Below are 26,429 nucleotides of genomic sequence, written 5' to 3'. Positions count from 1 at the left end.
GTGGTGGGCGAGCCATCGGGTACTTTGAAACAAGAGCCATCAACATACAAAAAGCCATTACGCTTTTCTAACGGAACATCAGTCAAATAAACCTGTCCCTTCATCTCCTCGTCTCTTATTAGTATACAGTCATGCAAAACATTGAGGTCATCATAAGGGAGGGGCAGCAAGGTGGCAGGGCTCAGGGTATTACATCTTTGCAAAGTAATCTTGGGTGCGTACAGGGCCAACTCATACCTAGTAAGTCGTTCATTAGTTAAGTGTTTGTGTTTTGTTCACAAGAATATTTATTGCATGGAAACAATAGCAGTTAAAGAATGATCCAATACTATGGTTTCTGCTTGCTGCACAGAAAGCCGCTTTCCCTTTTAGGCAATTTGGCAAACCTTTAGCCACTGGGTCTAGGGTGGTGTCATGCATGCTGGACGTGGTTCTACCTCTTACGCTCATAGAACAGCTAGACCGTTCTGTTCCAAATGGCGGTTGTTTGATTCATTGCCGGGAAAGCGACGTCTGCACTTTTCACGTCGCTAAATTCTGCTTCGTCACGTGATCTACGGCATTACGTATATAAGTAGCGTGGAAACTTCACTCGCTGCTTCTGATCGAATCATTTGGCGTTGTGTAGCTGAACCTCCGATCTGCATCCTTGCAGTTTTCCTCAGCTGCTTCTTGGGCCTTCTATAGTGTGTTTTCCTCCACACGCTGATTCCTGGAGCTGTTTGTTCGCGTGTAATTCCACACGCGCACGTTGTCTTCAAGCGCGGCTGGCCTGGGCTGCGTGAATCCTGTTCGCGTGCAATTCCACAAGCGCACGCTGTCTTCAAGCGCGGCTGGCCTGGACTGCGTGAATCTTGTTCGCGTGCAAATCTACAAGCGCACGCTGTCTTCAAGCGCGGCTGGCCTGGGCTGTGTGAATCCTGTTCGCGTGCAATTCCACAAGCGCACGCTGTCTTCAAGCGCGGCTGGCCTGGACTGCGTGAATCTTGTTCGCGTGCAAATCTACAAGCGCACGCTGTCTTCAAGCGCGGCTGGCCTGGACTGCGTGAATCCTGTTCGCGTGTAATTCCACACGCACACGTTGTCTTCAAGCGCGGCTGGCCTGGGCTGCGTGAATCCTGTTTGCGTGCAATTCCACAAGCGCACGCTGTCTTCAAGCGCGGCTGGCCTGGACTACGTGAATCCTGTTTGCGTGTAATTCCACACGCACACGTTGTCTTCAAGCGCGGCTGGCCTGGGCTGCGTGAATCCTGTTCGCGTGCAATTCCACATGCGCACACTATTTTCTTCACGGCTGTTCAGAACCGCGTGTACTTTGTTTATTCCACAAAAGGGCGCTATTTCCGACTCCTGCATCTGTGATACTAACAGGTGGATTTATTCATTTCTATACTTTCTATACTTTTCTCTACGTGGGAAGGAAGCTTTTCAAGGACTGTTGGTAGGTGACAGTGAACAGTACTTTGGACGCTATCCTGTGGTGCAGCAACCCGTTATCTAGCGTGAGCCTCGTGACGTTCGGGATAAGTCTCCCTTACTAATCTTCCCTTCCTTGTCGTTTGTTCCAATTCCGGATTTTCCTCAAGAGACTTCTGCTGGATTCTTCTACACCAGTCATAAGGTCAGTGTGTGAATCAATGCCAAATACTGTTCTTAGAGAGTCTATTTGGGGCAGTTTCTTATGATACTTTATTTTGTTCTAGGCTGACTTCCTATACTTTACCCACGCCCTTTCCAGTGATCCATCTCTCTGCCTGTTTTATCAGTCAGAGAGTCGTATCATTTGGAAAGTCTAAACTTGACTTCACAACTATCAAATCGTGTGAACAGGGATCCGGAAGACCCTACCATCTGTATCCTTTTGAGTACCGTATCCTTTTCAGTCAATACTTTGGTGCTTTATGACAGGTGGTCGAAAAATAGGCCCCAAGTTCAAGTGCCCACGCTGCACTAATTCAGATCTCCTTCCCCCAACACTGCATCACTATAGGCTCACAAGGCTCATGAGGATGAATCACCGGAGCCTGAACCCAATTGCATGGCACACATTTCCACCTGGTGTAACTGCCATCGTGGTGAGCTTATGCCTACTCTGGTGGAGAACTGCTGTTAAAAAGAAAGCTCAGCTGCTTGGCCTACATTTCCGAAGAAGACAAACACTGCTATGCGTTACTGGACTGCATGACTTCAGGGCCGCCTGCCTTACAAGATCTCTGTTGCGAATGATGATGGTCCTTCTGCACAAACTTCGACCTACAGATCGCCCTTGTCATACAAGTAATGAGTAAGTTCACTCAATATATGTCGTGTGTTTGAGGAACGAGACAGCTAACATAATATGTTATTCCCCTACATCAACAGAACTTGGATGGATCACTAATGAAATAATTTTTCTGTAATTTGAATCTTTAGATTTATTGTCTGAACAATTATGTTTCTTTCACTTGGAAGTATCTCCCAAACTGTTTTTGCTGGAATGTGAGTTCACATTTCTAATTGATCCCCACTTGAAATCACAAGTACTGTCAGTACTTTGCATGAAAGGGCACTTTTTAAAGCATAACAATGCATTACATTTTACAAGGTAGTGCAAACAAAAAAATGCTATTATTTGGTTCATTCAAGTAAACAATTTCTGTATCTCTTGCACAGGTGGTACAGACTTGTGGCATATCGTGCTTTACGATGGTTGATTCATGGCTGGGATTTCGCATTCAACAGGTAATACCTGCCTGTGTAGATCCAGCCATTCCTGATGAATTTCCCAGTGACCACGGACAATACCGTGGATTTAAACAGACAGTACCTCGACCGCAGCAGTATAATTTGTAGTGTCATTGCCATCCACTTTATCAAACTAAATAAAAAAGAAGAAATGAGTTAATCCGAACAATTGTTAGACATTTTTTGTAAGTCCACAACATGTCCAAATATCTATGATTATCGTAAAAGATTGGTGTGCATTAAAATGTTTACTGGCCTATTGCGCTCCCCTCATTCACATCCACCCCCAACCCCTCCGCTATGAATGGCTGTTCGCACCTGTGGGCGTGCGCTCGCAAAGGGGCTGGGAACACTCAAGGTGCCAAATACCATGTATACCACAAAGGATTCTTTCAAACGGGGACACTTACTCACATGGCTACCCAAGACCCAGTGTCTCCAGACTCCCCTTTGAAGGCCCCGTCCCTGCAATAAATATATGTTTGTGTCCTTGTACTGTGGTCCGGGCCTATTGCGATAGCCTCATCCACATCCATCCCCCCTCTGCTATCACTGACAGTTCGCACCTGTGGGCGTGCGCTCGCAAAGGGGCTACACTGGCAGGATTGAGGAGGTCAAACATTGTCATAGAGGCCTGGTGGGTGCGAACGTACACGTCAGACATTCACATAAAGACCCACATCTGTAATCCTTTATAAACACTGTTGGAGTTAACAAGTAAACATCTGTGAGATCGACAAACGATATCAATAGATCTCCACTTTTTACCTTGCTTGCTGAGTCAGCTCAACTGTTATTATAAGTAATGGTTAGTAAACTTTTACTATTGTTTTCTGTAGTGTCAATGTTCTCTGCTAGGTTACTTTCTATTGCTTTTTATTCAACGTACACCCCACTCTCATTTTATTTTATTCAAAATGTCTACACCATTATCAACCATCCGATGCATTTTTATCTCTGTAATTAGCACATAACATTACAGATTGTTTCCAAATGTAATCTTTTGTGGTGCATGTTTTCAATGCATGTTTGCTTTAGGTGCCATTTTTTATAAAGTACATTTGTTTTTATTATCTAAGCAATATGATGTTTGATTTACTCACTGTGTTACTTTTTTTAATAGTAATATTTATTTATATTTCTTTAACAGATCATAGGGACAATCCAACAATGCCTTCTTGTATCGGTTTGGGTTGCACCAATAACAGCCATGCTAAAGGTCAGAGTACAGTCCTGCATGTATTTCCAGAGGATTTAAATTTAATAAGAAAATGGCTCGGAGCTGCGGTTTTCCAGTGTCCGAAATTGAAAGCAGAACCAAGGATTTTTTGGATGGCATGAGGGGCAATCGATTCCGCGTCTGCAGCATGCACTTCTCAGAAGATATGTACGAACCATCACAGTACACCAAAAAGCATCACCCCACACTGCTTCGCAAATTACTTCCCAATGTAGTTACAACTAAATTTCAGCACATGCTGACCCAGGTGTGTAGTGTACACTGATTTTTTTTTATTTATTTTACCATTTTCTAAATTCGCCTGTATAATATGTCTTATACATGACCAATCAATATACTGAAATTGTCTGTAAACAGTTAACATAATGAACGGTTTTCAGTTTTTGGGGAATATTTCCATTGATATTTTCCTACACAAGTTTCCTTCGTGACACAATGTACTGTGGTTTGTACATTTTGAACTTTAGATTACTTTGTTTATTCCTACTTTAGAGATACTTGAACAGTAAAGAGCAATTGGAGCCAAACACACACTCACATTGCATCCTTTAAAAATAGATATTTTTTTTAAATGACCATGTCTGTGTTCACGTAGACCGCACTGATGGACACTGATGGAATTACAGACCGTTACCATGGAGGAAACCACATGTAAGGTGTGCCTGACTTTGATTAGAAAAGTCTGATCAGTAGCTATGGGAAACCAGAATTGAACAGGACCTGTAGGTAAACATAAGACTGGGCACACACCTTACTGTACACTAGTGCGTGTATGTCAGACTGGGGAACATGATAAAACACCTCCTCTATGCAATAAATAAAAGCAAGGCACACCACTGACTTCGATACCCCAGAAAACGGGTCTTGTTTAAAACATAGATATGGATGAATAACTATAGAAGCTTTACATAACACGGATTGTCACAGATGGAAAAACAAATGCACTTTAATCTTCCAATACTATACATAGTAACATAAGTGTTCAAGAGTGGCTAAAATACCCCAGTATAAGGTGCATGTGATATAAATAAGTATATAAATAATAACATGTTATCGCACTATATTCATTAAATAAAACTAACTGCACCGCTCTAGCAGATTGATGCCACCACTTTTCTATCCCCACTTAAAGTCTCTTTTAATCTTACTCTTGAAATCCTATTGGTAGCTGCAGTCTACCAACAGACAAACTTCACTTCACAAACAGGAACGGGGTGGAAGGCTCGACAGACAAACACATGCATAGGTGGTACGGTCCCAATCAACTTTGCACCAAGATAAAATTGGAGACAAACGGAGAGCCGGAGTGCAAAATGCACAGCCCTTAGCCAGTAGTAATGGAGGGAAACTGATTCCTGGATGAGAAAACGAATGCCCTTCATGGAAATATAAATATGACAGGGTTGGGCTTTGCGAGCGAAACGCACAGCTCTCCGCAGCACCCAATTTACTGTGTGAAAGTTTTCCCTTCTTGATGTACAGCGGTACTGCCAAGCACAAGCTAAAGTGAATCACGTAAATTCTAAAAATAACAAGGATCGCAGGTCCGAAACAAAAGGTTCTGAACCAAATCCCCACTCCTAATTATCAGCTTTGCTTGAACTTAACTCCACGAGCCGTAAGAATAAAACTCACTAACAGGACTGGTACATAAAAATAGTCCATGTCTGTGTGAACGGTAGTCTCTTTTACCTAAAAGTCAACAATAATGCTGGACAGAAAAGTGTATATTTTCTTTTTCTTCTTATAACACCGAACAAACACTAGAATTGTGAACCAGGGTGTACACAGGGATAAATCTACAATGGCTCCAAGCACGGTACTCCCCCCACCCCCCTTCTCCCTCTCCTACCTCCTATCTGAAACTTCTCATAACAAAAAACTTGCTCTGCGCACGTCGGTTAATAAAGAGCTTTGCTCGAAGATACGAGAGTGAACAGCAGGTTGAAGACCGAAAAATCCAAGCTGCCACAACTCGACTCACCACCTTAAGCAATAATCCCCCAGAACGGGGGAACACCCAGAGGAAAAATAAAATCCAACAGCCTGTCGATCGATCACAGACAGACAAGAAGAAAAGAAACGGCCACCAAAAGCACTGGTCTCAATTTCTCCTGCTCTCCGACCTGCCCGTGCGTGTCATCCCCCAGTCAAATTGTCCACCTGTCCCCTGAAAGGCAGGTTCAAATATCAAGTGAGGTAAACTCACTTCACGCACACACCTGCTCCCCCTACTGCCGGAAAGATCAACTGCCCTCCATTTTGTTACTCGTACAGTGTCATAACACATAGGTGGAATAATGGATGTCAAATGACATAGGTATTTTATTAAAAGGGACCACAGGGGTCATGTAAAGATACATAGAGGTAACAAATATCCAGGTTAACATGCCATACAAATTAAACAAACGCACATTTTTATTTTTTCTCTTCACCATGTAAGCTACACAGCATCATAATTAACATGTCAGCGCAGATCATTTTCTTTTTTTTTTGTTTTTGAACAGGCCAAATGTCGCAGAGTTATAGGAACGGTTACACACAGACACATCCATCATTCTAATGGTGAGGCCAAGCAACTTTCCACACAATCTATTTTTATCGTTTTTGATGTGGTCTAAATTGTAATACTAATGTCCATTCTATTGAACAATGGTATGAATATCTACATCGCTTAAAGGACCGTGATGCTACACCGACCACTATTCCAGAGTAAACAGCAACCTCACTCACCTTTCAAATAATTCTTTTATAATATTCCTTCAGATGTGACTATACAAAATATGTATTTGTTCAAGTTAAACTTAAAACATATTATTGTTATGTGTAATATTAGCTTTGCTACAAACAGACTTGTAGGCTTCTTTGTCAAACCATCTTTCACATGTAATTTTTGTTTTTTAATGTTACATCTTTATCATTACAATTACTGCTATACAGGCAGAGCCTGGAACTGCAACAACATACTATTCTTCTACTACAACCGTTCAGGAGGATGAGGTATGAGAAGTGATAATTTATTGATTTATACTAATAGTTATTGATTAACAATATATTTTTGACATTTAAGATAACTTTTTTTTTGATAATTTGCAATACTATCAAAGAATTGCAAAACATTTGATCAACAGCCTTGATGTATTTATCACAGAAATATATGAAACAATGAAAGTAAACCTTCAGAAAAATGTGCTTTTCCACTAAATAACATAGACCCTTTCACTATATGAGTGGTGTATGTTTTTGGTTATAAGCTTTAACTGCTTAGCAAAACATGGAATCAGTGAAACAAAATCACATTACAATGCATTAAAGGGGCCACAATTTAATCAATAGGATTTGCAGGATGATCTCACACCAACTCCCTGCGACATCCCTGAAGGTTATCAGGTACAGTTTTCAAATATGTCTTTTTAAAAGGTTACGTGTACACAGTGTTCGACATTATGTCAATACTAATTTAAAAAATGTAATCAGACGATTAACCATATCTTTTTACATGGTTTAACTGATACTGTAAGGTCGACAATCATTAAATCAACTTTCTAAAGATGTACTTTGTGAGAACAAAACAAAGATTTTAACATTAAATTGTTTAACAATTTAATCAATGTTCCTTGAATTTGTTATGTACAAGGAATGTACTACTAAAGTGGTCGCAATTGAAGAGGCACATGGACAAGAGGTATACATGAGATATAGTAAAATATCAGTTATCCATTTTAACTTTTATACAATATTTAATATGTTTTAATGGTTTACATAGTGACATTTTGTTTTATATGTATATATGATTCTTTAAGTGGAAGAGCACATTTCCAGGTTTATACAATTTCAGAATGCTGTTTTTCAGCTTGGTCTGGTGGTCGGCAAATCTAATTTGACTGTTTCAAGGAAAATTCAGAAATCAAGGGTACATAACTTTTTTTTAAATACCTTATTTATCAGTTATTTCATTGATAATACATGTTCATATTCTAATAAAAATATTCTGTATGTGTGCTATAAATTAAGCATTTTTTTTCTGTTCAATTAGAGGTCTAGGAAGAACAGGAGCATAACGACCCAGACAACTACACAAACTAATGAATTTGCTTGCCGAACCGTTGTCACTTGGAAACAGCTACATTTTGAGACTCAGTTTGTTCCTCATAAGATTCAGTGTCATGATGCAGCTGTCCAGTGGCCGGAAGTTGAATCGAAGTCAACAGTGACCTTTGGAAAGTAACCCTGAATCATTGTTACAGCACACAACGTCACCTAAAAGCAACAGACAACAAAGAAGATGTTTCAGAATTGCTTGCAGAACCGCTCACACCAACCACACCCTCTAAAATAAATGCTATCTAAGAAACAGACAATGTTCCTGTTTCCCCAATACACGTGGACAAATCAGAAATGTCAGACAGAAATAACCGAAGCATCTTCGTTACTGATTGACGATTGTGCTTGTGATGTGGACGTCACTCTTCCTAGTATTGAGGACTTATTCACCACCATGGAATCGCAAACCACTATACTTCTGGATGATTGGCTATTAAAGGAACCAAAATACATTGTATTCAACTGCTGCCTGATAGAGATTATGACAATGTTTAAATATTATCATAAATTGCATAGGAGGATTTGTGGGGAGCCATTGGTGAAGTTTACTTGTGTAGTCAAAGGCACCCACCTGAAGATCAAGCGTAGTTGTGTTTACCACCATAACTAATTTTCATGGTCTGCTGAACCTATACTTGGAAAAGTGCCTGCTGGAAATGTACTTTCTTCATCTGCTTTGTTGTGTAGCCAATCAACGTAAAGTACAATTTCAAGTTTTTCTAAGTTTGTGGTACTCGAGTTCCTTTCAAAAACCCAGTACTACAAATATCAAAAGGATTTCTTATTCCCCGCTATTAGCCAGGCATGGACACACTAACAGATATCAATGGACAATGCTCTTGCTGGCCAAAGGCTCTGGCTTGCTGGAGATGGACAGTGTGACAGTCCAGGGTTTTTTGCTAAATACTGCACTTACCATTTGCAAGACATGGGAACCAAACAAATAGGGAGTTCAGTCACTGTGCAAGTATCTGAATGTACATTGTCTGTTAAAATGGTAAAATATGGTTTCATTAAATCCATTCCAACTTCTGCAATGCAGAGGAATGCAAATATACCCGATAGCCACCGACAGGCATGTTTCAAAAGCCAAGACAATACAAGAGCAGTTCCCAGATATAAAGCAAAGCAAAGCCAATTTTGAACAAAATGACAGCTATTGAAAAAAACAAGGCTACAGAAAACATTTGAAATTGGTCACAGTCTATCAGCAACCATCTTTGGTGGAACGAAAAAACTTGTGGTGGATCTGTAGATATTCTGCTTGAAAAGATTTATTCATTGATGCACCATTTTTGTAACATACACCCTTGGAAAGAAAACAAACATTTCCATGAATGTGCACATGGACCATCGAGCAAGGAGCAGGCACATAAGAAAAGATGGTTGGCTCCAGGCTCCCCTCCTCACACAGCCCTTATGAAGATTGTGTACGACAAACCGCTTTCAAGAGACATAAGGGGACTCTCCGAGTTCTGCCACACTGGAGATTTGGAGGTGTTCCATAATATGTATACTTCCCTCTTAGAGACTTTCGGTCCTCTAGTAGCAATTCTCTGCAGATGAGATGCTATTCCAAGCAGAGAGTGTGAGGTAGATAGCTTTTCCTCTGCAGTAGAATCCCTCTATAATGGCCTCCCTGTCCCTCTCAGGCATCTGCCTGATCTCCTTAGGTTCGTACTGGAAATTTCTCAAGACCCAAATGTTCTCTTCTTCATTCCCCCCCAGGAATGCCTCCCTCTGTCGCATTGACTGGCCCCTTCTGAGCTCCACAGGTCACCAGGTCCTCCACGCCCAGTATACCCCAGCACCCTATCTTCTTGTCTCCTCCCCCCACAAACTGCACTTGCCCTTCCGGACCCCTTTCCCCTGACAAGCCTGGCGGGGTATGCATCCCTACCGAGCCTGGTCCACCCCCATCCGTGCGCTTCGCATGTGGTCCTCTCTCCCTGCTTCACCTGGCACTTGCCCACCTGGCCTCCCTTTAGCACTTGCTTATGCCATTGGCCCTCTTCTTTCCCTCCTCCTCCTCCCCCCTGCACTTGTATACCTCCTCTTGCCCGGAAACCTCCATTCCAACCTGGCATTTTCCCTTCTGCCCTGACCTACACCTCCCCAGCCCCTTCACCCTGCACTTCTTGTTACTGCTCTTGCATGATCCGAATGCACAAGGACTAGTAGGATAAATGTTGTTTTTTCTTCCCTGACTCCCCCAGGGCCCTTTTTGTCTCGTGGCATCTTGAAACACCATTTTTTGTACAGGCGCTTTACAAATAACCAATAAATGAATAAAAATGGAAAGTAGGAATCATGATAAGTGGCTGATGATAATGCATAAATAAAGAAATCAATACGATTGCTGGAATAGATATACACAGAAGCCAGTAAGCCTTTCAAAATTGCACTCATTCAAGTTGATATGTTAGTGCTGTAAACTTGTTTTCTTTTTATTGTTGCTCATTGCACATGTTGCTCTGGCTGCAATAGTCCACCAAGTTTGGTGCAAAATTGCCTCCCACCCCCTTCCCTGTCCGTCCGATCTCTATATATTCACATACCGCTTTTGTGTTCGAATTCTGTTTATTTCAGAAAACACATGGCCACTTTGGCCCAAAAAACTGCCCCACACTATTCATTTGTTTTGTTTTAGTTTTTTGGGCACTGCCCTATTGAAGTATAGGGAAATCCAAACTTGTATGCTCCTCGACTAGAGTAATTGAAAGAATACGTAAATGTTGTGGGACCAGGCGCATTGAAACCGTCAAATGGAAGTAAATATTTTCATATGTGGGATACTTGAAATATTTTGTTGTTTTTCACTGCACTGCTTGCCATTAATGTTGTTACATTTTGTGGTATGTGTTCCCAAAAAAAACTCACTCTGACGCGCTGTGAACGCTGGATGAAGAATCACATTGTTAGGTGCCCTTGAATCCACCGCACTAATAATTTGAAGGCAATAATGTGTTGAATATCAGAAAGAAGTGATGCGATTCACTATATAGAAAGCTTAGATAGGAATGTTACGTTTCTATTACTGAGATCTGTCTTTCAAAGCGGTTGGTCATCCGTCACTTAGGGCGAATGGAAACACAAGACACAATGTAAGCAAAGTTTTAAATACTATTTATGCATATATGCAAGTGAGGATGGCAAGTTTTCGGTATGCTACATGATTAACGTTCTGACGGATTAATGTTCAATTTGATGCAAATAATAGACATTGTACGTGCTAATTGTAACTTAAATTGATAGTTAACATAAATATGTACTGTGTATATACAATAATAAATTGGGTACTGAAATATATTTTTGTATTCTCGATTTTACATAGATATAATGATGTGCGCCTGTCATGAGTACAGTTTACCAGCCGATGGCTTCTTCAACCGCAATTGGACAATAATCATCAACAATGCATCTGTGATTACCATTATCTGAGATGATCGCCAGATACCAATCTGTCCTTCTGCAGTTGCAGTTATAAGGAGCAACATGGCAGCCTATAGGTTCTGAAAACGTGCAGATGTGAAAGTGTTGCATTTGAAAATGTAACCACTAATTTCTTCTCTGTAATGGAACGCCATGTGTGCCGATCAGAAATCGGCAATGGAAGATAATAACTTTCATTGAAGAATGCAAAGACTGGGATTAATCGATCGATGAACGAAATCAACATTAGAAGGGTATCAGAGACTTTTTTCATCTAATTTTTTTATTGAAATTGTTTTTCATTGAAATGATTGTTCATTTAATTTTATTTCATTGAATTTGTTTGTATTCATTGTATTTCCAAGTAACGTTTAACATTTTATTTAACATACTATTTCCTATTCTATACTATTTTCTATTACGTAGGTGGCCGAGGCTGAACTTGGGTAAGGTTATGAATGTGAGTGGATGCCATGTGTGAAAGGGACTGTGAGTATCGGACGGCCCAGATCAGGACAGAGAGATGCTCCCGCACCCCATCTAGAGAGAATACGGAAATTCAGCGCCTCACTTCCGGACTGCAATGCGAATTAACCAATCCACTAACAATTTCACCCCTCTGCACACACCTCTCAAACTCTAACCAAACACAACCACAATCACAAGCCTACAACACAACAATCCGCACAAACTTCACTAGACTCGCACAACAGCACACGACTACCGACTGTAAAACACCCCAAGCCCAGTCAATGGACCCACCGGGCTGAGGCCGCCAACAGCACATCAATGCTCTCATGAACTTTTCCAGCTTATTCCCACTAACTCACCCCCACCTCCCTTTTTTCAGAGCCGCCAGAGCGCCAGGGGACCACTCCGGATGTGATAGTGCGCGTTACAAATATCCTTTAACATTAACATTATATTAACTTTAAATACTAAAATATTGTTCATGTAGATATCATTTTTTTGCCACTTTGTGTCGCTGTGTAGTCCTTTTTTCAATATGTTTCCATTGACATTAATATGTCTCCGCCATTTTGGATCTTGCACTTTCCGGATCAGACGTTTCCTTTGGAGTTCCTGTTTTGGTTTCTTTCCTGGTTTTTTGGAATGGTTTTTTCTGTGGATGCTGATTATTGGAATCTGTTTTTTTTCGTTGATGCTGGAATGGTCTTTTTTCGTGGATTCTCTGTTTTTTTTCCTCTTCTTGGACTTCGGATTTCGTTCTTGCTTTGCTGAATTTCTTGTGATTTATGAACATTCTTGGATTTTTCCTGGATCGTCTCTTTCAGTGGTTTTTAACTGGATTTCGTGATGCTGAATTCTCCTCGGATGCCTCACTTTTTTGGTTTCTTTTTTGGGGGTTTTCGTGTGGATTTATTTGGTTTGGTGGATTTCATACATGATTTGTGGTATCCTGAGTGCAGTGGTAAGTTTTTCTTTTTTTTGATTATTTAACATTTTATATTGCATGCAGTGCTTGAAATAGTTCATTTTGTCCTTTTTTCGAATTCCAAAATGCATTCTTTTAATCTTCCTTGTGTGCCTCTATATTTTCTTCTCTGGGTTTGCGTTTGTTCTCTTGATATTACGTGTGCTATTAGCATTTCTTGGTGTGTTTGTTCTAATTTTAAATGTTTAAGAAATGACCACAAGCTTGGATTATTTGTTTTGAATGATTGACGTAGTCCATTATGCCATCCTTCGATTTTATTGTTGGTTTTTGCATGTCCTTTCACAACTGCATGATAACAACTCCATGATTTTGTATCAAATCTCGCTCGGAATCCTTGATCCGCTTCAAGTTAACTGTCGTATCCAAGTTGTATCAAAATAATCAAGCAGTGGTTCTAAGTATTGTTCATCGATTTAATAAAATTCAGATTCTGTCAAATGTTTGTAATATTCTTCAACATGATTAATCAGGGGAAAGGCTAACGAAAACAGTAATTTTATGTTATGCTGGAATTCTAAATCATCAATTTACCTTGATTGCATGCCATTTTGCTGTAATTTTCAACAAATTGATTGTGTAAAAAGGAAAAAAAAATCCCTGGATTGTGCATGATTGAAAAATGTCATTAATCGCTTTAATTTGCTGTATTTCGTAATCAAGAACAATGATTTCTGGTGAATTGGGGGTAATGTTCTAATGAAGGAATCTAAAAATATGTTTGTATTGTTCTTCGAACTTGTTTGGCATAAGGACATATATCAACTCTTCCATCATTGCATGTATACTATTAAACTGTGAAAAAGGCTTTGGACACACTTTGAAAGTTGCATCAACATGCCATATTTGCGAGTTTTTTAAGTATTTCATATTTTTGGAGTTTCCAAAAATCAATAGTCTTTTATTTCTTTATTTAATAATAAGAATCTTAAATGTTTATCAATTACTGTCATTTCCGCTGGTAATTCTATCTCTTGAAAGTGTTCTGGTGTTTTCAGAAAAATTGTTTTAGCTTGCCTATGTTTACATAATTGTCTTTGCAATGTTTTCATCTGAGGCATCTGACCAGCAACATGGAATGGGAGTTATGAGCATAACGTTTGATCACAGATGCACTTGGTTCGTCCTCATTTTGTTCAGCAATTTCTCTCAGTTGTGTTCTTTTTTTTAATCAAGATTTTTGCACTATCTGGCAGGTGGTTGTTTTCCACATTGTGAATTACGTTGTCTCCATGGGTTACAGCCTTGCCTTCACATTTGTTGATGTAATAATCGGAACATTTCCAGTACATTTTTTCATTCAACTCTTTTTCCTTGTTGTATGTACACCCTTTATGTACTAGTTGCTTTTTTTCCCCTTTACGTAACCACAAACTCCATTGGTTTGGTCATTATGACTCACTATAAAACAATACAGAAATAGGTTTTACATTAGGTATATGTTTATTTTAATTTGCTTATTTGCTATATCTATTGATTTAATAAACGGCTTCATTTCACTACTACTATGAATTTTTACTAACCTGTATTAGTTCGAAATCTTTGAAATTGACCCGCTTTCTGCGCTCACACAATCTGCCTCACAGGACAACTGGTGAATGACAAGGAACCGTCATTATCAACTGTCACTTCTGAAGATGTACTCAGTCAGGGTCCTTTCCTCGTACCCTACTATGCTTCATCAAACCTGCTATTCATTTCGATGAATAATTTTCAGTGAATGTACACTTTTACTTATGTTAATAGTGATTTGATGGACAGGTTTTCAATCAAACATTTTAGTTGAAACATCCTTTCAATGAAAATAATTTGGTGAAAACACATGTAACCCATTATAGGATCATTGTTCACACTTAAACAAAAAACGAGAACCATGCGATGTTTGCTAGCTATAAACTTGATTGGAAAAAGTTAGCCATGTTTTCGTGGACTTAATTACCTCTTTTCAGCATTATGTCAAAATTAAAAGTACTTGTGACGCTGCCGGCTATTGATGTTTCCTTCAAGTTAATTGTTTTTATAATTTTTGTGAAAATAAACAAAGGTTTTGTGTCTGTTGTGGATGCGTGTGTTTATGTTCCTGGTTCTGCGTTAGATAACGTTATAACATTGGTGATGACATGGTGCATTTGGCTATGCTGTCCACTAACGTCATTAAAATAGGTGGAGCTCGTTGTGAGCGTCTAGTAATGTCAGCATTAGGGGCAGGCGGTCTGAATTAGTACTGCAAGGGCACTTGAATTTAGGGCGATGGATCAACGGATAAGATTAGCAAAAGATGGCGGTACTCAAGCTGTCGTTTCGGCAAGTGTTAAAGTGAGAAAAACTTGGGTAAGTTACGCTGGAATTCTTTCAAGACGGATCGATGTATGATCTATTATACATGCACGATTGATTGGGCCAATACAATTTCTGACCAAACTACCCCTTTCATTTTAAAAAGCAAAAAAGTCGTGCATAGAAGACGGGTGACTGTCCAACATAGAAATGGATGTGCAAATATTAGACAGCTCGCTCAGAATTGTATCCATAAGGGAAGACAAATATAGTTGCTTTGCCTGTTTCAGTTTTAGAGTTCTCCACAATGGGTGTAAGACAAAATCTTTAGATATGGGCTTGTGACAATTGTTGCTCTACAGTGCCATTTTTTCATGAACATTAGATGCCATCAATGCAGCAGGGGAGGACTGGCCACTTTTGACCTTGGGGGAAAGTGTCATTTTCTGGTCCATGGCGCAATGCACTGGCCCAAATCCACAATGATGCAGTCCCAACTTCCAGAACAAGTAAACTCAATACCTACCCTCTCCCCTCCCACACATTGTCAAGTATATATACATTAATTTCCCATTATGTGACATAGCTTTTAGTTGTGTTTGTGGTTTGTTAGAGAACCAGACCCCAGGAAACTATTACAAATACCAAGCATAGTAGAATTATTTCACCAGGATAATATAATTGGTGAAATGGGAAAGCTGGTATTTGAGACCAGGTTTCCCTGTGCCGCTGTTGGTAATTTGACAGCAGGCTACATATCCTCACTTCCCATCCAATCCTATCCCATCTTTAGTTTTTAGACCATTGTACAGCGGTGGCAGAGCTAGACAACTCATTGCTAGAGCTGAGACGTAGCTGAACCATGGGGTCTGGCTTCTCTCTCAGAGCCAAATGTGAGTTGGCATGGAAAAAGACTCATACCTGGCTTTCTGCCTCCATAGCCCAAATCACAAAAAACACACTTGGCACCCTGTCTACCCTTCCAACCCATAGAGATAAGACCCTCACTTGAAAATATGCCTCTCTACTAGTATGCATTATACAAATGAAAACTCACTGAAATTATAATCTTAAACTTTACAATTGTATCTACTTTAAAGCAGCAAAATCACACAAAAAGAGCCACCTGAAAGAAAATAGTCTTAATTCATACATGTCCATAAAGCAAGCAAACATCAATTTGTCAGAAAAAAGGAAGGGGTCGAGCCAGTCCCACAAGCGGGTGCAGTGGCATGGAAGTCAGGTACAGCTCTCAGCAACATTAAACAAACCTGCTGACCTACATTTTCACGTGTACGTACCTCTGTCTCATGTGCCCTACTTTCCTTATCCATCAGCCTCCAGTGTCATTCCCTTGCACCACATCCTTTATGGCTGTTCACCTTCCCCGTAATTACAATTAACTTTCAGACATCTGTTCCCCTTTTGCGCCATCCCTTAACCCTTAACTCAATAACCTGTTCTTACCTCACTTGCCCCCTCTTCATTTGCCCACATTGCTCATTCAACATTGCTCATTCACCGATTACTTGTCACTAACTCCCTATTTATTTCCCTGGTTCACATGTAGATGGTAGTGCACCTTTATTTTCAATTCAGCCTCTCCTGTACAAGATGCTGTACCAGGGGCCTTACTGGTGAATGTGGCTATGGGGCCTGCTCTTGGACAAAGCAGAGAGAAAGACGCTGATGGCACTTGGCTTTCATGATGGTCCCTAGTTGTACTTTCGTGGAAAGGCAGCTGCATAATTCAATATATATAAGCAGAGGGAATTGTGAGGTTAGCCTGCCTGAGATCTCGTAATGGAGAGGGAGCAAGAGCGATTTATAATATTTATTTGTGTTTTCAAGTAAGGTAGAGTGTGTGTATGTGAGTCTCTGTATCTGTGTGTGTGTATGTTTCAGCTTCTGTGACTGTGGTAATGTGTTTGAGTGTATTTTTGACTATGTAAAGTATAGGTGGAAGAACGTATGTGTGTTCATGGTACCTTGTATCTATATATCTGAATCTGTTGTTCATTTGCATGTGTGTCTTTTGTTGCCACATAAGTGTTCTGGACAAGACAATGAAAAATGATCACATATTCAGAGTTGGGTGGGAAAGGTAAAATTGGCAGCATTTGGTCATTGCTGCCAATTTTACCATCCACCCAATTAAGGGCTTAGTGAAATACTACCAGTGGTATCCCCTTGGAATACCGGCGGCAGTATTTTAGGCAGACTTTCTGCAGAAAACACACCCATTGTTACCAAAACAAATCCAAATCGACCCCAATTGTTTTAAAAACGTTTTTGCTATATAAAAGAAAAGCACAGGTGCTCCCCTTCAATACAGTGAAAAATGTATTACAAAGGGCATGTTAAAGGGGTAAAAATGTGGGCACCTCGGATGCTCCCCTGTCACCACCTTACTCTTCTAGGTTGTCAAACTCCAGGTCTTGAGGCCCGGAATCCTGTCAAGATATCCCTCACTAATATTCAAAAGAAATAATGTGCATACATTTAGAATCATTGCATCCAAATGTATCACATGAATATTAATGAGGAGTATCCTGAAAACCTAAAATTGTTCCCGCCCCTCGAAGCCTGGAGTTGGACAACCCAGCGGGATTAGAGGGTACTAATCTACTCTTTCGTGCATACAAAACATGTACAGTCGTTGTATGTGCTACTGCTGCACCTAATCCATTTCCACCTTCACATAGAAGGTGAAAATGGCTGATTTCATTTTTAAAAGAACACATTTCTATATAAACACCGGTTTCAGGTGATATTTCTGAAATGTTGCGGAAGGTATTCCATAAATACCAATTCCACCATTGGTAAACTCTGAATTGGGCAGATTTTAAGAAATGGCACAAGTGGAGCTAGTAACGTTCTATGGCGATAGTTCATTAAAAAAAATCCACCCAACTTTGAATGGCCCCCCTTTGCTTGTGCCTACTAATAATTAATACTTGAATGTTATATATTTCTGTGCATGTGTTTGACTGTGCCCAAAAGTGAGTGCCACAATCTAACAGCCATCTAAGTAACCACCATATAATACCATCCATGGCTGCTACTCCTTGTGCTAATAAACTATTTTTGTAAAGGACTTTCCAACGATCAAGAAATTCACCGAAACATAGGGGTAGAATTCTTACTGACTGAAACCAAGGAAAAACTAAAATAAGATATGGACCCTTTCTTAGCAAGTAGGAGTCGGGATAAACTGCTGAGGATTGTAAGAGACCAAGGGTGTATGGTTGCAGTGGTGCCAACATTACCATTCAGGGTCAAAGAACCTGTCATTAAAGGGGTACATTACAGGGGTATGAACATGCAGTTTACGCTCTTCTCAATCACAGCACATGTGTGGGGGTGACTCAGGAACATGTGCAACATATCTCAAATCAAGAACAGTGCCTTACCCCATCCACAAAGAAGCTGAGCAAACCTTGCACCACTCGATTCCTTTGAGGTAGGCTTAATTATGAAGAATGCTGTCTACTTCAATTATTTTTGTTTTTTGCTCCCCAGTCAGCCTGGGGAGCAATTGCCCCTTTGCCCTTGATGAGTAGGCCCATAGGGGAAAGTCAAGCTCTGGCACCGCGCGTCAAGCCACATCCGTCACGTTACCTCAAAAGTTGGCATGAGGATGCAGAGGCAGTGCTGAAAAAGTGCAGAGGAAGCGTGTCCTACTTTCCTGAAAACCCTGAATCTCAATTGTTGTGCAGGGTGGCAAGGGGGTACATGAAGTCATATATGCCAACCCTCCCAATTAAGACGGGAGACTCCCGACTTTTAAGTAAAAAATGTATCTATTTTTCACTTTCTCCCGCCTGTAATCATTCTAGCCCCAATGTATTCCTATGGGGAAATTTACATCTCCCGATTTCCCTGACGAAATCTCCCTACCAGGTGCGTCGGAATGTATCTCATGATACATTCCGGGTGAACAGACACCCGTTATCACAGGATGAATGTGAGAAAGCTGTCTCACTGAATGACAGACCCGGGTCAGACTTCGGAACAGCGCTATTAAACTCCACCATCACTGCCATCCGTCGAAAAATGGTAGAATCAATTGGTTTTGCATAAATTGCTGAAAACAAAGTGCCCCGCTTGAAATAATGTAAAATTATAGGGCATCAAATTGGCAGTAATTTTCCACCCCGCTATACAAGTGTGACCCTGAGGTGGATGGTTTACCTCCAGCATCGCGCTGCAGGTTAATCTTCCAACTCTCAAGAATTACTGCTGCATTTAATCCACCAGAAAAGACCCAGAGTCCTATGGACACATGATAATGGGGCTCTACACCACCACCACCACCAAGTGGCGGTAACGGTAATTCAGTTAGGCGGTATTCCGGCAGATGTACCACCAGAACACCGCCCAACTTGTACTGAGACCCATAATGTCTCCATGTTAAATATCCTGATTATAAACCGCATACCTGACAACCCTCCCGTTTTTATTAGCAAAAATGTTGCGGTTTTTTACTGACTGCCTCCTAAAATGATTCTAATCCCAATGCATTCTAATGGGGAAATTCAGCTCTCCCGATTAGGAGAAAATCGCCCTCCCAGCTGCTGCAAAATGTTGGCATGTATGAAACCACTCTGTTGCTTATCGAAGCTATGTTCGGGGTCAATAAATACCCTTATAGAAGACGTTTATTTTTTTAATTTTTAAACATTGCTGTACTGTATGTATTTTGAATCTTTTTATACATTTTAGTATGTGTCTGTTTAAGTGTTCTTCGTGAAATGTTTTGAAAACTATGACACTAATAAAAAAAAGTTAGCTTTCTTTTAACACGTTTAATTCCTATGGATTAGGTTATGTTTTACGGTTTAGACACGTTCTCATTGTACGTTTTAATGTAATTCAGATAACTGTAAATAAATAATTCAATATATTCAGCTTGTTGGAAGTGTAAAACGGTCCAACGCGGGTATCCGCTGTATTGCTGCGCAACAGGATCCTTGCCGCCGGCTTCGCAACACAAAGAAATAAGAGACACGCACGTTCACTGGCTGGAACGCACTAACTGCGTTTCCTGGGCTTTCTCCCATATTTATTAATTCCTCCACCCAAGCGTCATGACGCTACCGTCATGCCGCGACGTCAGTCACCTGACAATATCACATAAGCCTCCACAGAAGGTTGAGTTGACACAACATGGAGAGAACAGTTGAATTCCAATATACAAAACATGGAAGCCCTTTGCAAAATGGCCGCCGTTACAATATGCCTCCCAATGCGTCTGCCTCATCACTGCGTAAAGCGGCACGTTTCCTCCAGTTCCTGCTCTACCTAGGCTGTGCATTCTCCACACCGCCCTTACTTGTGTCGGTTACTCTACCCCTGTATGGTCACGCCAATTTTCTAGGCCACGCCCCTGCCCCGTGCACACCCCTGCCTTAACACACCCCTAATTCCGTTGCCTCTGCTTTACACGACCGCCCCCCTGTAACTCAGAAGCAGCGTCCCTAGCAACAACTCAAGATGCAGGAAGAGGAGGCTGCCGTGACCGTGGACAGTATCATTAGTCAATTCAACACGTACGAGGATTTCCTGGATTCGCAGATCACCTCCCTGGACCTCTACTACCTGGAGGTACTTGCCACCGAGCCTCAGTGCTGGGTTATGAATAAAGTTCCGTGCACTGCACATTTTAATGTGTAGTGTGGTTGTAGAAGGGGCGGTATTGAGGACAAGGAAGGCGGCCAATGGGCGGGTGATGGGGGTGGAACCAGAAGTGGGTGGGCTATGGAGGAGACCGGATGTGATTGAGTTGTGATGACAAGTTCCGTGTTTGGTATTTGTGAATCCCAGGGACTTTACGAGTCGGTAGTGTCACCATACATGCCAAGCCTCCCGATTTAGGCGGGAGACTCCCGACTTTTCAGTGAGAAATATTGCTTTTTCTCACGTTCTCCCGCCTCAGATAATTCCAGCGCCAATACATTCCTATGGAAAAAACGAGTGTGCACATGGCGTTGGGAGCTATATATAATCTGGCTGTAGTCTCCTCGAGTGGATTTCTACGGATTTTTTTCTACAACACTTCGAAGCAATCAGTTGTCCTAGTTTTCAAGTTGTCTTTTGCAAACGCGTTTGTTTTTCGAATTAACCTTCTTGGGTCACTCAAATGTTATAATTGTCTAGCCGGTTATCCGTATACTTAACGTGTGCCCGTCACCCGTAACCCCTGAGCTAAACGATCATTTGGGTAGAGAAACCACCGAATTTAATTAGTAAGGTAACAAACAATAAGGTGACATACAGTCAACTAAGCATACAACACATATAGCAGAGTAGACTAAGACAAATGAATGCATTAACATTTGGAAAGAAAAACGAGGAAAGGAAAATGGATATTGATGCATGATGAGGTGAACAAGGGCAGGTGTTATAAAAGGCACTGCACGTAGGCCAGAAAATGCATTTGTTTAGTCATTTAAGCAAAGAAGTCTACAATGATCTTCCATACACGTTCGTCTCGGTTTTATGCGAAATGTCCCCAGGAAAATATATGAATGTGGAAAAAGTAGTCGGCAGAAAAAAGTAGTTTTAAAAAAATGTAGTAATTAAATACTGGTAATGCTAGCAATGTGAAGTACGAAAATGTTTCCATTGATAAGGTTGCCAAAAAGCTATTTCTAAATACCGAAAAATAAACGTCTGTAACCCTAACAATGACCCAAACCACTAATAAAACCTTCACAATAACCCTAACTCCATTCCTTACCTTAACTCTACTTAAACCCGTATTCTACCCTAAACTGCTAACTAACTGCAACCCTCGATAGAAAATACAAAATAAATAGAAAATGAACAGTGAACCTAACTGCAACCCCAACACCAGGTCGCCAATAATTCTATAGCCCTTGCTCTAATCCTAACCATAGCCTTACCCCAACCACGACTCTAAAACGTACCCCTAACTGGTAGGAAAGCTCAGCAGGTTAAGCACTTGCTGCTGTGATCTGTAGGTCACATGTTCAAATCATGGCAAGGTCGGCACAGTCTTCCACCCGCCAAAGGTTAGCATAATGAGTAACAATTTGGGTTGAACAATAATTCTATACAACATGTATTTTAAGTGCTTTGGATAATAGCGCTACATAAATGGCAAGTTATTATTACCTTAATTATTAGTAGTTATTTGTACAGCGCGTATAACAATGTGTTTCAAAGCGCAACAATGCAGGAGGGTGGTGAGGGGGGAATCGGATCAAAGACAAAAAACGGTCCTAATAGGCATTGTGACATTCAGATCGCGCAAGTGTGGGGGAGAGTGTAACTGGAGAAGCGCTGGTCCGGGAGGAAGGGCCCATTGGTGTAAGCGCCAGGTGGTGCCAGAGAAAGCAGAGAGTGCTGGGGAAGAGGTACCATGAGCTAGTGCGAGGTGCAGGGCTGAATGGGTGCAGGCACCACCAGGCTAGTGCAGGAGGAAGGGGCCCGGAAGGGCAAGTGCAGGATGGGGCGGGGTTACAGGGGAGACCAAGTGCAGTGGTAGACTGGTCGAGGAGGGCCTGGTGCCCTATAAGTATCTGAAGGAACCAGGCAGCCAGTAAAGAGGCAGAAGGGGACCTTAGCAGGGGAGGGGTAGAGGGGAGGAGGAAGTAATCCGTACATTACACTGCACTAAAAACTAGGTTTATCCTAACCCCTATCCCTATGCTCATATCACCAGCCATCTCAGACCACCCTATCCCTTTTTTAACACTTGCCCCAAAGCATTATTCTGTTAGCCCTAGCCTTACCACAACCTCTGCCTTGGCCCGAAACCAGGCAATCACAAGTCCACTAAACTCTAACAGCACTGACATTTTGGCTACTTTTCTGCTGCATTTTGTGACTACATTTTGCTTGGTGACTTTTTCACTGCAGAGGGATTTTCATCTTGATTTTTCCACTGACTCCATTTTTGTTGGCTACATTTTCGCTGGATAACGTTAGAACATATACCCTCTCCCTTTGAAGTGATATTTTCTCATATGGACTAAGTCAGTAAGTCCAGTCAACCAGTCCTCCACATTGGAGCATTTGTGCTCTTTCAGATCCAAAGTATCACCATCTTTATTTATTGGGTATTTTTTTGTTTGTTGTTGATTTGATCACAATCTGATCTTTCAAATTATTTTATCACAAATAATTCATAGTTACAGAGTTCAAAATTCATTTTACACATGAAGAATAAAATACGAAGTATTAAGACCAAACAGAAAATAATATTCCTTAGACATAATACAGATACTACAAATGTATAATTTCATAAAATTACATAGTAAAACAAATCTGAAGATCCCTGAGCATATTAATACATATTACACATGGGATTATTAAGAAGGGTCCCAGAACATTTCTTAGATCTTATTTTTAATGCTCTTCAGGAGGTCTAGCATTTCAAGCATTCGTATTATTTCAGTTGTTGGAAATACTTCTTGCCCTACAATCATTCTACACCAAATATCTCAGTGTCGACATACATTTGCATAAAAAAAAATCCCAGATATTTAGTATGGATCTCCGTCAAGTCCATGCAATCAACCAATATATGCCTTAGTGTCTGAACTGAACCCTCAGAATTACAGTAGTGACAAATGCCCAGTTTAGGGTCCACTCTAGTAGCACAAGCTCACAAGCTCTAAGGACTTTGCCAGTCAGTAATAAGTTCAGGCGGAGCCTTAAAAAGTGGCTACGATATTGAGGGTTAGGAGACAATTCGAGATAATGTGGTAAGGAGCCATGCGGTTTATCTACCTGCGAAAAGGTTGGTCAATAGTATCTATCCAATCCATCTCTTTGAGAGACTTAACTCTCAGAGGATTAGTATTGAAGTCCTGCATAGAACTGCGGCACCTAGTTAAAATCATTTCTGTGGATTCTTTCCAGTGTTTTAAGAGGTTCTGCGGTTTGCCCATAAGTTCCTGATGCAGGATTTCATAGTGTGTGTCATGGGAAGGATAGACCATTTTTCCACATAGAGAAAGTACCCGCCAATTAAACCACACTTGGAGAGATTGCAGACCTAATTCAAAGCGTAAGGAAGGCATTGGGGTTGCTAGAGGGAGATTTAATACTTGCTTCCAGAGCCTTCCTTCTAGTTTTTCCCATTTCAAGTCGTAGCATAATGGTTTAACTTCATTTCCATATAATATTGTTGAAACCTCTTTGCCAATGTAGAATTTAATAAGTGGTTTTATGGAAAATGTATAGAATGATTCCAGAATCTTCCTTATCTGATGGATCATAGAGTCAGCTTTATCCTCTATGCCATCAATGATTGTCTGCTTTCTAGAATTGGCTAGACTTTGTTTCCTTCAACAGGGTTATCTTGGAATCATCAATTGACCATTTAAATCTGCATTTCTTAGTAGCCTTTTTCGTGAGATGAACGACATTTGATTTACTCTGATTTATTATCAGGTCATTTTGCTTGGCATACACCCCCAATGCAGTGAGTATCTTTGGGGGCCCACGAGGGTATGATCAAATAAAATAACATAATCTGCGTAGGCCATCCAAAATAGCATTTTTGTTATCAAATTTGGGACTGACAAATACGGATTTTCCAGTGCAATGCCTAAATCTGCCATATAAAGGATACAAAGGCATGGTGCCAAAATGTACCTTTGTCTCAGTCCCCTAGTGACTCTTATCTTATTTGTCAAATGTCCTTCCTCATCCAAGTGTACTTGAACACTATTGTCATCGTGGATAAGTTGCAATATGGCTAATAAGGTAGGTAGAATGCCCCATTATCCTAATTTAGCCCATAGTTTCTCACGATTTACAGTGTCGAACGCCTTGAAAAAATTAATCATGGCTACATATAACAAATAATTTTTTGTTGCCCAAACCTGGTTCCTTAATGTCATCAGGACATTACTTTTTAAAGTAGTGCTCATGCCTTTTCTAAACCCAGTTTGAGCCTGGTCTAATATATGATTTTTCTCTATCCATCTCTCCAGTTGTTGCAGGATTAAGGTACGACAGATTTTGCCATCCGCATCAAGGAGGGCGATCGTAATTTGCAGGATCCGACCGATCTCCCTTCTTGAAATGGGCGTGGTTATCGACTGCTTCCATGTCTCGGGCAGTGTCTTAGTGATGAGTATGTTTCTGAATAGCATATATAATAACAAGGACCATGTATCTTTATTTGATATTAAGATCTTATTTGAAAGACCGTTTGGACCAGCTGCGCCAGAATTAGATGATTTGACAATAAGATGATCGATATCCTCCTTTTCAAAATTAATGATCAACGGACAACTTTAGCACCTGGTTCTACTGCGTTTATTGGGTATTTATAACGCGCATATACACAATGTGTTTCTTTGCGGTTTTAAGAGTGATGTCTTCTCCTCACTGAGCAAATTTACAATGCATTCATTAAAATTAACTGGGAATGAAAACCATCTGACGACAATCAGTAAGGTGATTCTTTCAAAAACGTTGCTAAAGGTTTTCTTTGAATCTTGCATGACTGGAATATCTGTGAGAAATTCTCGTCAATTCTCTTCCACCTGAACACTTTCTATCCTGTTTGAGTCTCAGTTTGTACATTCTGGAAAGAGTCCAGTAAATGCAAATCACTGTTGATGGATTAAGAGCTGTCCCTGGCCTGGTGAACATTTTATACATCTATGACAGCATTTTTCTCCAGAAGTTGCTGCGTTCTACCATTGAAGCACATTTCAGTATCAAATGCTTGTCCATGTTTTTCCCCCCCACAATTATTTAAGTTCGTTTTTTATCCGCATGGATACAACACGATATAACATCCACACTATCCATTGAATCTGGCAATAGAATTGGCTGCAATAATTTCCTGATTGGCTTGGAGCTCTCAAATGTGTTCTGTGCGTTTGCAATATCCATGGAAGTATATATAAAGAGGAAGTATATGTAAAGATAAACATCTAGGAATTTGGGAGTCTGCTGTTCCAAATAAGAATGCTTTCCTTACAAAGAAAGACCTTGCAAGATTTGTTTTCTCTCTAAATCAATATCCTCACATTTGCCAGAGTGCTGCTGAGCGCGGTTAACTGCAGGAAGGACCCCAGGAGCTAGCTGTATCAACTCCTACCTTTGTGGACCTACTTGGACACTTTGTGGACTTTTAAATTGATTTTTTTCAATGAACAAACTTTGTCGCTGCCCCCTTATTTCCTGCGTCTAGAAAAGGAGCTG

General features: G+C 40.6%; 1 protein-coding gene across 1 annotated transcript in view; it reads left to right on the top strand.

Moving 5' to 3' along the window:
• Positions 1 to 20,434: 20,434 nt before the first annotated feature.
• The window catches only part of CFAP299 (cilia and flagella associated protein 299), a 2,370,083-nt gene continuing 2,364,088 nt past the window's right edge, over positions 20,435 to 26,429 (top strand). Inside the window, exon 1 of the mRNA XM_069626159.1 lies at positions 20,435 to 20,840. Coding sequence (XP_069482260.1) covers positions 20,730 to 20,840 — 111 coding nt within the window. The 5' untranslated portion in view covers positions 20,435 to 20,729. The remainder of the gene's footprint in view (positions 20,841 to 26,429) is intronic.

Source organism: Ambystoma mexicanum, chromosome 6p (assembly GCF_040938575.1).
Source record: "Ambystoma mexicanum isolate Mex_15411 chromosome 6p, UKY_AmexF1_1, whole genome shotgun sequence".
Lineage (NCBI taxonomy): Eukaryota > Metazoa > Chordata > Amphibia > Caudata > Ambystomatidae > Ambystoma > Ambystoma mexicanum.
This window is presented reverse-complemented; position numbering and strand designations above follow the sequence as displayed.